At 44.6% G+C, this 11,429-nt stretch overlaps 1 protein-coding gene across 1 annotated transcript in view; it reads left to right on the top strand.

The window, feature by feature from the left end:
• The first annotated feature begins 286 nt into the window (after positions 1-286).
• Positions 287-11,429, top strand: part of LOC126068951 (synaptonemal complex protein 3-like) — a 115,713-nt gene continuing 104,570 nt past the window's right edge. The window contains exon 1 of the mRNA XM_049871738.1: positions 287-521. Coding sequence (XP_049727695.1) covers positions 379-521 — 143 coding nt within the window. The 5' untranslated portion in view covers positions 287-378. The remainder of the gene's footprint in view (positions 522-11,429) is intronic.

Raw genomic sequence — 11,429 nt, 5'->3', positions numbered from 1 at the left:
TGAGGGTCTATGCTGTTGAAATCAGGTCTATGGAGGGGTGAAAGGCATTGAATGTCCTTAGACCCATTATGCCTGTGTCTAGGCAAACCCTGGCAAAATAAACCAATCACGGAAGGACAAATATTGTATGACCTCGCTTCTATAAAAGGACAAGAAAAGGCAAAGGTACACAGACCAAAGTTTATTAGTGGTTGCGAGGGGCGGGGCGGGGGAAAAGGAGTTATGTTTCATTAACTCCCCTATGTTTGTGATTTGCAACTTACAAGTTAAAGGAAGAAACTGGAAAGCAACAAGTTAACTATTAAGAACTTGGCACCAGCCTGCAGGTCTGTTTCCGCCAGGGGGCGGGGCTCCGCCGAGGCCCCCCCCACCTCACGCATGCGCGCTGTGCTGGCCAATCAGCGCTGCGCCCGCTCAGGCAAGGCTGGCTTGCTCCGCCCCCTCCGGAAGTGCCTCAGAGGAGCTTCCCGGTGGCCAGCTGCCTCGCTCTGGGAGTGTTGCCGCTACAGCCTTTACCTCAGGTGAGGGGCGGGCAGTGTGGGGCGGCTGGGATCCCGGCGGGTCTGCGGTGGCCATCGGGTTCATCAGGTTGACGAGGGGCGTGTGTTCAGTGCGAGACACCCCCCCAAGTCACCTGTGCCCGGTGAGGTGACTGTTCGCCGGGGCCTGATCCGGCCACTGAGTGGAAGGCGGAAGGAGGGGGTGGTGGGGTGGGCCTCTCTGAGGGCCTAGGGTGATGGGAGTCAGTGGGGCATGGAAGGTCTGGGAGGGAGGACGCCTGAGAGGGGAGGGGCCGGATGATGGGAGAGGAGGGAGGGGGAGGACAGATGAGAGGGGAGGGAGGGCGGGTGAGAGGGGAGGAGGACAGGTGAGGGGGTGGGGAGGCAGGATAGGGGAGGGGGGAGAAGGGAGGATGGGTGAGTGGGAAGGGAGGGAGGATGAGGGATGGGGGACAGGAGTGGATGACAGGTGAGGGGAGGAGGGAGGACAGGTGTGGGGGGAGGGAGGAGAGGGGAGGGGGAGAGAGGAGGGCAAACTGGTGAGGGGGTAAGGGAGGGAGGACAGGTGGAGGAGAGGGAGGACAGGTGGAGGAGAGGGAGGACAGGTGGAGGAGAGGGAGGACAGGTGGAGGAGAGGGAGGACAGGTGAGGGGATGGGGAGGGAGGACAGGTGAGGTGATGAGGAGTCAGGATGCGGGGGCGAGAAGGGAGGATGGGTGAGGGGGAAGGGAGGGAGGACAGGTGGAGGAGAGGGAGGACTGGTGAGGGGATGGGGAGGGAGGACAGGTGAGGGGATAGGCAGGCAGGATAGGGGAGGGGGCGAGAAGGGAGGCTGGGTGAGGGGGAAGGGAGGGACGATGAGGTCTGGGGACAGGAGTGGATGACAGGTGAGGGGAGGAGGGAGGACACGTGTGGGGGGAGGGAGGAGAGGGGAGGGGCAGAGAGGAGGGCAAACTGGTGAGGGGGTAAGGGAGGGAGGACAGGTGGAGGAGAGGGAGGACAGGTGAGGGGATGGGGAGGGAGGACAGGCGAGGGGAGGGGGAGGGAGGACAGGTGAGGGGGAGGGAGGATCTGCGAGAGGAGTGAGGGAGGGAGGGAGAGGGGGGAAGAGGAAGGAAAACTGGTGCAGGGGAAGGGGAAGGAGGACAGGCAAGGATTGAGGAGGGAGGACAGGTAAGGGGGGGTGAAGGGGAGGCTTCGTCCCCTCAGGGACCATGACAGGTGACCAAGGGCCCTACGTTTGTCCCCTGGAGATGTCATGGTGGCCTGTGTGGACGTTCGCTCTCCAAAGCCAAGTGGCAGCAAGTCTTTATTTTATGTGTCTGTTGCTTCAGACTTCTGTCCGGCCTGCTCTGCGGGTGGCCCCCCAGCTGTCACGTTGTCCCTCTGTGACAGGGATCTGCCCCATTTAGGCTGCTAGAATCTGGCAGAGGCAGGACCGAAACCCACACGTCCCAGTGTGGACTCAGGGTTGACCCTGTCATTGTCACCTTTGTCACCTCCTGGTCCAATAATAGAAATGAGGAGACTGCAAAGCTTGTTATTTAACCGAGGCGACCCTTGTGAGAGACCTCTGATGTGCAAAGCTACCCATTTGTTTAAATGGCGTGTTTGAACTCGGGAAGTTTAAGGGATCTGTTTTTTAAGTCAGCAAACAGAATCTAATTATGGCACCCACTGGAAGAAAGGGAACGGGGAGACCCGGGAGACGCGTGGTGAAGGATCAGGATAGAGAAGCCTCTGGCACGGAAGATAAAAAAGATCTGAGTGGTTCTGAGCTGGACGGGAAGGAGGAAGGTACAGTGTCCCTAACTAACATCTTGGCAAGTGTGACCCATAGGGCACACTTTACTCTTTTTCTTTTTTATTTACTTTAAAACCTTTTGTTGGCCAAAAGCCCAAAAGCCTCCAAAATGTATATATGCCGCCATTGAAAATTAACTCGTAGAACATACTTAATTTAAAACTGTTTTTCATTTCAATGAAGGAAAGAGTCCAGTAACTGATAAGGATGGAAGAAAAAGACCATCTGCAGGATCAGTTGAGGAAGAGCTGGGGTAATGTGTTCAAGCAATATTTGCCCATCGGGTCGGGTACTTAAAGAAAAGTCGACTTTTGGTTTATGTAGCAAATATCATATGTGAAACAGTTGGTGTGAGACATTTCTTCCCAAACGAGCATGCCATTTTTTGTGCCCTTCCTTACAAATTGTTCACGTAATTTCTTCACAGGGCCGAAGTACAGGATATGTTGGAAAGATTTAAAGGTAAGTTTTTTCTTAAGAGATACTGGCAGTTAAACAAAATTGTTTTAAATCACGTAACTTGGAGAATAGGAAATGTGATTCAGTGGACTCTATATAGATGGATCCTTCACGTATGAAATAGTGCTCTAATATTTTATATGACAGCGCAGCACCTTCATGGTTACTGAAAAATAACTGCCAATGATAGAGGTGAAAACAAAAAAACACCCAACCCCGCTGCCATAGAGTCGATTCCGACCTATAGCGACCCTAAAGGACAGAGTAGAACTCCCCCATCGGGCTTCCAAGGATTGCCCGGTGGATTCCAACTGCCGGCCTTCCGGTTAGCAGCCGTAGCTCTTAACCACTACGCCACCAGGGTTTCCAGTGATGACAGAGGAGCGGGGGGCAAAAATCATATGCTCAGCAAAGCTTTGTTTGAAGTATTGAAACATTGTATGAAGTGAAACACTTACAGGTAAAAATGTCATATAAAGAGCTCCACAGAAGTACTTAAAAAGAGTTCTTGAATGAATTTAATTACTTAAAGTAGAATTTTTCTCTCTATGGCCTCTGTTTCTTTCAGAGAAAATACATTTAAAAGGATCACTGACTCGATTCTTTAAAATCATATTCTTTTATTTAGTTGTTTATCCTGCTTGGGGAACTTTTTAATAGAATAATTTTGTGTGTTTTATATAGGGGAAGGGCCTGGTGGTGCGGTGGTTAAGCACGCGGCTGCTAACCGAAAGGTCGGCGCTTCGAACCCACCGGCTTCTCCCTGGGAGAAATATGTGGCAGTCTGCTTCCGTAACGACTTACAGCCTTGGAGTAGTTCTACTTGGGGCAGTTCTACTCTGTCCTACAGGGTTGCTGTCTTAGCCATCTAGTGCAGCTATAACAGAAATACCACAAGGGAATGGCTTTAACAAACGGAAATTTATTCTCCCACAGTTTAGGAGGCTAGAAGTCCAAATTCAGGGCAGTAGCTGTAGGGAAAGACTTTCTCTCTCTGTTGTCCTGGGGGAAGGAAGGTCCTTGTCTCCCTTCAACATCTGTGGCCCAGTGTTCCTGGGAGATGTACGAAGTGTCTTGGCATCAGTCTTCCCCTGGGTCTAAGACGTTCTCAGTGCAGGGACCCCGGGTTCAAAGGACGAGCTCCACTCCCGGTTCTTCTTCCTTGGTGGTAGGCAGGTCCCCGTCTCTCCTGTTACCTCTTGTAAGATAAAAGGTGTGACTCAAGCAAGGACATGGCTTGAGTAAGGGTGGTGACTCAAGACACATCCCACGCTAATCCTGCCTCTGGGGCACATAGAGATCAGGATTTATGACAGGCAAAATGGGGGAAGATAGGATAATTGCATCAGATCACCAGATGGCGGATCCTACCAAGTTGACGCATGTTTTCTGGGGACACAGTTCAGTCCATGCCGGTTGCTATCAGTCGGAATCAACTGGATGGCAGTGGGTTCAGCTTCTGGTTATATAATGACTTCTAACAGTATTCCATTTAAATGTGTCCTTTGAATTGGGGGATATTGTATCAATTTAGAAAAATAAATCCTTTATACCTTTTTACTCATTAGGAAGCTAAGTCTGTCCTTGTGACCCTTTACACACATTCTGGATAATAGAAAATGTTTTAATTTTTAGCTCCTTTTTACCATCTCTAGGAGCCCTGGTGGCACAATGCCTAAAGCGTTCCACTGCTAACAGGAAGGTTGGTGGTTGAAACCCAGCAGCGGCCCCGCAGGAGAAAAGATGTGGCAGTCTGCTTCCGTAAAGATTTACAGCCTTGGGAACCCTATGGCATTGCTATGAGTCGAAATCGACTTGACAGCACTGGGGTTTTGGGATTTACCATCCCTAAATTTTAAAAATAATCTTTTTAGAAATATTAGAATTTGAAAACAGTAACTAAAAGTGTTAACAGAAAAAAATGGGGCGGGAGGAGAGGAACAACCTTTTTTTTTATTTAAATGATGCCTGTTTTTAAAATTATCAATGTCTTTCTATTATTGCTGACCGAAAACTACCCGTATTGATTTGAATATGTGGAAACTAAAAGATTTTAACATTAAATATAAATGAATATTTATTTTCAACATAGCTGACATTCAAAAAACCCTTATTGCAAAGAGAAGAAGATTTGAAATGAATACCAATGCTTCTGTCAAAAGTAGTAACGAGAAAATTGAGCATGTTTGGAAAACCCAAAAAGAGCAATGGTAAGGCTGTTGGTTTTTTAGAGCTGCGACACTTGTATCATTTCTTGGTATTTATGGATGCAGATGACTTAAGAAATATACAGTTATCCTCTGCTTATTGGAGTCTCTAGTGAAAATGTACCTGACTCGATTGTTCTCAAAGCAAATAAGTTCTTTAGGCTTATAACCTCATTCTTTCATAGAATTGGGCGTATTTCCTAGAAGTCGATAAATATTATCTCCCCTCCCTTTCGAAGGACAATTTAGAGTTCTTACTATAAAAGGAACTTGTATTCATTCTAGAAATATGCAAACTGAATAAAAGGTAAATGCCATACACTCTTAGTCTTGTGAGTGTTCGCTGTGTTCAACAATGTGGTAAAAGGACAATCTTATAAATAATTTGTATGTTTTAGCTGAATTGGGTTATACATTCTTTTGTACAGCTTCTTATGCCAAAGTGGGGAGAAAAAGCTAAGTGAAATATTCATGTTTGGAAATCTTCCATAATTGGGTCTATTTATCATACCAGAACTTATATGTTACTCAGTAAAAGAGAGTGAAAATTAAACTGCTTGGAGACAAAATTAATGTTTCTGGAAAAATTACATGTATTCTAAAACTCTCTTCGTTTTGAAGAGCTAAAGTGTACGAAATAGCTTCTCACTTATCCTGTTAAAAAAAAAATGTTTGGAATCCATAAATCACTGATTTTCCATCTCGGTTTCCTGTCAGAAGATTTAAGCTGCTGCTGTTCCCTTCTTCTTTTGTAGTATAAGTTATGTCAACTTTGCTTTGAACGTGTTTATTTTTTTCATATTGGCATGAAATATGACAGTGCTCCTTGTTGTGTTTTACAGGCAGAAGCTTACTCATGAATACTCTCAGCAGTTTCTGGCTTTGTTTCAGCAGTGGGATATAGATATGAAGAAAGCTGAGGAACGAGAAGTAAAACTAACTGTCGGTATCACGCTTGGCTTCATACGTAATCTATGGTAGCTCAGTCGCAAGTAGGAATGAATGGAGAGCCTAGGCTTGTAGTAGATCCACAGAACGGAGCTCAGTTCCACTAGTCACTGCTGGCTGCGTGTTTTGCCCCGATAACTATAAAGCAGGGAAGTGGAAGCAGATAAAAAAAAAAAAAGGAAGAGTTGCCATCAAGCTGAGCCCGACTCGTGTCGAGCCCATGTGTGTCAGAGTAGAACTGTGCTCCACAGGGTTCTCAGTGTCTGATTTTTTGGGATGTAGATCACCAGGCCTTTCTTCCGAGGCGCCTCTGGGTGGACTCGAACCTCCAAGCTTTTGGTTTGCAGCCAAGCACGTTAGCTGAGATCCCAGGGGACTCCATAAGCAAATACCATCCTGTATTGTTGGGATTCCTGCAGTTCCAAGTGACAGAAATTTGCTAAAGTACCAAACAGGAATGTATTGATTTACAGAAAGAATTGCAGGGGGAGTTTAGCTGCAGGCACAGCTGGATGGGGTGGGCAAAGGTGGCTCACGCAGTGTCACCTGGGCTCTGTCTCCACCCCTTAGCAGGCTCTCTCAGTGTGGTACGCGAGATAGCCTCTTGCGATCCTAGATTACGAACAGTGTAGCAACCCCAGTGGGCTGAGACAGTCTTAATAGCTCTGTCAGAAAGGCCCTCGGGAGAATTCTCACTGATCTGCCTTGGATCATTTGCCCATCCCTGAACCAGTCACGGTGGGCCAGGGCATGGTGCAATGTTGATGGCCAGACCTGGGCCACCTGCCCATCCCTATGGGGGATGGAAGTCAGTCCCACCCATATACTGCATAGCTACATTAACTAGCCTTCTCTTTCACTCTTGAATTGTTTGTGAATTTATCACACACCTTTTACCTCCACAGCGAAGCTATTGTTCACATCAAAAAAAAAAAAAAACTTGGTGTGTGTGTGTGGCGGGGGGCTTTGTCAGTCAGCTGAGGTTTGGAAAAGTTAAATTTGAGGTGCACGGGAAACACCCAAGGAGGCATGTTGAGTAGGCCACTGGCTATGTGGGCCTGGATTCAGGAGAGGGATCAGCTCTGTCGTATGCTGCTGACAGGCCAAATAAGGTGGATTTGGCAGCGTGCGGGGCGTTGGTGTCATTAAGGAACGAGGGTTTGGTGGCACGGTGGGTGGAAAAGGCCAGTGAGTATAAGAGAGAACGGCACAGGAAGCAATGGGGTGGTAGCTGGGGAGAAAAGGAATACACGTGGGTTTTGACTGGAGAAATAGCAAGATGTTTGTATGCTGATGGTTATGATCTAGAGGGAGAAAAGTGAAAGTTTGGAGGGGGGTGTTGGGAGGACAATTGCTGAGCAATATTCTTGAGAGTGGATGGGATCGATCTAGTGGGCAGGAGAAGAAGTCGGTTTTGGCAAGCCAGGATTGTTCCTCCATAAAAACAGGGGAGACGGTAGAGTATATGAGTGCTGATGGGTATAGGTGGGTGGTAGGCGCGGTGATAGGAGACTGGCAGTCCTCTTTGGATGGCTTCTGTTTAGTGAAATAAGTACGGTCACCAGTTAAATGTAAAGACTGTGGAGGAGATGTTGCTGCCTTTGAGGACTGAAGAGAAGGCATGAACTAATTTCCTCAGAGTGGGTTGGGGAAACAGAATTCCAAATGTTAGAAGCAGTGATTTTAATGTTTTTAAACTTAGTGTAGAATTATTTATTGCTCAATTTTACCTACATTTTTATCACGACTTCTTTGTTTGTATATATATATGTATATTTGTAGGTTATGATTCAACAGCAACAAAGGATTTTACAACAAACTAGAATTCTTCAGAACCAGACACTGAAAGCTGCCAAAACTCTTTATGAGCAATTCGTGAAGGTCTGTTGTCCTTGGTAACACAATATATTCTTATAAAACATAATGTGTGTGTGGAAGGAGAAGATGCTTTTTTCCTTTGGAATTTATGGGAGAAAACATTTTTTACGCATTTAAAATTCTTAAGCGCTTTCCGTTTTGACTTGTTCCTGATTTTACGTAGCACCAAATGGTTTTGGCTTTTAGGATTCATTAATGGTTTTGTGGGGTCGTTCAGAGATGGCCCAGACATATAACAGGATGAAAAAGCCAGCGAAGGATCAAAAGTTTCTGAATTGAGAAATATGTACTAGATTTCTCATTACATTAGCAAAACGTGGTCGGTGACACTGACTTGTTGTTCGTGGAGGCACACGCTTGGGCAGGCATCAGTGGGACCTCTATATAGACGCCTTCTTTCTTTGATGGGAGGTTATTTTGCGTAACCATGCTCAAAAACATGTTAAAATGTCACTCTTGAAAGCTAGTTGGGATAGTTTAAGAAAACCCATTAAATAGATTTAATATCAACATTCTTTTAATGTCTATAAATATATATACACACACATATACACATATACGTGTGTGTGTTACATGAGTTTTTTGTTTTTTTAAAGCCTTTCGGAGTAGAGAGCTTGTTGCCTTGCTCTCATGCCCCCTGAGAACAATTTATTCATCTGTGTCAAAGTCTGATAAATTTTACAAATGGTTTCTTCTAAGTGTTAACCACTCAGGGCAGGCAGTTTAGTGTTGTCTTTGGCCCCTCCGCTTCCTGATCTTTCCCATCCAGATATTTTTACCTCTGCAATGGTTCTTTCCTTTCTTTCTTTCTTTGAATCCCCACTTCTGCTGCCCCAGTTCAGGACCTCATCCGTCCTTTGTGTGCTGTTGAAACTCTTCCATCGGATTTCTCTCTTCTCTAGTCCGTCCTTCATAGAGAGGCCTGCAGTGTCACCTTCCTGAAACATTTCCCTTCTCTCCTGGAAAACTCTCAGTAGCTTCCTATTCTAAAATCTTAGGTGTTCAAGTCCCCAAATAACATGACCCCCTTTTGGAAGGTCATTTCCTGCATCCTCTCTCTCCTCCCACCCCTCCAGCTGAATTGCTTTAAGTGACCTAATGCGCCATGTGCTTCCATGAGGTTGCCTGTGCCCTCCCCCGATGACACTTAACTCCTCTTTCTTCCCCTGTGGAAATCTTAGTCTTTTGGCTGAGTAACTGGGAACTAATCTCGTTTTCCACTGTGTAGATACAGCAAGTTTTGTTTCCACACCTATTTGTTATCAAATGTTGGTGGTATTTTTGCTGATGTGTTTCTCCTTCTTCCTGGAGTGAGGATGAGATGGTGTATCATTTGTTTTATAGTTCCTGCACAGTGCTTAACACGGTGACGGTACTTCTTACACGGTAGGCACGAGATCACCATTGGTTGGGTGAGGAGTAAAGATTGAAAACGTAATTTATATTTTTCGTAACTTGAAAAGCTCCCATTACAGATCGCTTTTTTCCTCCAATAAGATCATGTTCGTTGACTGTCAGTCATACTAAGTGGCTTTAGAAAGCTTCTTAGAGAGTTTCACAGTTACGGTATTTATTGATAGGGGACCTCAGTCTTTCTCTTTGCTCCGTCTTGACCTTAACAGTTCATTAGCCCATTGTTTCAAGCAAAGTATACTAGTGTTGAACCTCCCGTAACAATATTTGACTCAGTCTGACATCTTTTCTATTGTGCTAGTGGGTATTTTGGCCTTTCTGTATTGCTTGGAATATTTTTATTTGGAATAAACAGTAAGCATCTTTTTTTTTTCCTTTTCTTTTCCTGGGACTGATTTATTTCGCTCTGCATACTGTTTTTAGGGTTCATCCATGTTGTAGCTATGGGCACTTTTTTTTTATTAACTTTTATTGAGCTTCAAGTGAACGTTTACAAATCAAGTCAGACTTTCACATATAAGCTTATATACACCTTACTCCGTACTCCCACTTGCTCTCCCCCTAATGAGGCAGCCCTTCCAGTCTCTCCTTTAGTGATGCGTAGTATTCCATTGTGTGAATATACCACAATTTATTTAACCATTCACCCGATGATGGACACCTTGGTTGCTTCCAGGTTTTGCTATTGTAAACAGAGCTGCAATAAACATGGGTGTGCATATATCTGTTCATGTAAAGGCTCTTATTTCTCTAGGGTATATTCCGAGGAGTGGGATTTCTGGGTTGTATGGTAGTTCTATTTCTAACTGTTTAAGATAACGCCAGATAGATTTCCAAAGTGCTTGTACCATTTTACATTTCCACCAGCAGTGTATAAGAGTTCCAATCTCTCCGCAGCCTCTCCAACATTTATTATTTTGTGTTTTTTGGATTAATGCCAGCCTTGTTGGAGTGAGATGGAATCTCATCATGGTTTTAATTTGCATTTCTCTAATGGCTAATGATCGAGAGCATTTTCTCATGTATCTGTTAGCTGCCTGAATATCTTCTTTAGTGAAGTGTGTGTTCATATCCTTTGCCCACTTCTTGATTGGGTTGTTTGTCTTTTTGTGGTTGAGTTTTGACAGAATCATATAGATTTTAGAGATCAGGCGCTGGTCGGAGATGTCATAGCTGAAAATTCTTTCCCAGTCTGTAGGTGGTCTTTTTACTCTTTTGGTGAAGTCTTTAGATGAGCATAGGTGTTTGATTTTTAGGAGCTCCCAGTTATCTGGTTTCTCTTTTTCATTTTTGGTAATGTTTTGTATTCTGTTTATGCCTTGTATTAGGGCTCCTAAGGTGGTCCCTATTTTTTCTTCCATGATCTTTATTGTTTTAGTCTTTATGTTTAGGTCTTTGATCCACTTGGAGTTAGTTTTTGTGCATGGTGTGAGGTATGGGTCCTGTTTCATTTTTTTGCAAATGGATATCCAGTTGTGCCAGCACCATTTGTTAAAAAGGCTATCTTTTCCCCAATTAACTGACACTGGGCCTTTGTCAAATATCAGCTGCTCATATGTGGATAGATTTATATCTGGGTTCTCAATTCTGTTCCACTGGTCTATGTGCCTGTTGTTGTACCAGTACCAGGCTGTTTTGACTACTGTGGCTGTATAATAGGTTCTGAAATCAGGTAGAGTGAGGCCTCCCACTTTCTTCTTCTTTTTCAGTAATGCTTTGCTTATCCGAGGCTTCTTTCCCTTCCATATGAAGTTGGTGATTTGTTTCTCTATCACCTTAAAAAATGACATTGGAATTTGGATCGGAAGTGCATTGTATGTATAGATGGCTTTTGGTAGAATAGACCTTTTTGCTATGTTAAGTCTTCCTATCCAGGAGCAAGGTATGTTTTTCCACTTAAGTAGGTCCTTTTGAATTTCTTGTAGTAGTACTTTATAGTTTTCTTTGTATAGGTCTTTTACATCCTTGGTAAGATTTATTCCTAAGGATTTTATCTTCTTGGGGACTACTGTGAATGGTATTGATTTGGTGATTTCCTCTTCGATGTTCTTTTTGTTGATGTAGAGGAATCCAAGTGATTTTTGTATGTTTATCTTATAACCTGAGACTCTGCCAAACTCTTCTATTAGTTTCAGTAGTTTTCTGGAGGATTCCTTAGGGTTTTCTGTGTATAAGATCATGTAATCTGCAAATAGAGATAATTTTACTTCCTCCTTGCCA

This window comes from Elephas maximus, chromosome X (assembly GCF_024166365.1).
Source record: "Elephas maximus indicus isolate mEleMax1 chromosome X, mEleMax1 primary haplotype, whole genome shotgun sequence".
NCBI classification, from domain to species: Eukaryota; Metazoa; Chordata; class Mammalia; order Proboscidea; family Elephantidae; genus Elephas; species Elephas maximus.
Note: the sequence above shows the minus strand (reverse complement) of the source record. Positions and strands in the feature narration are given on the sequence as shown.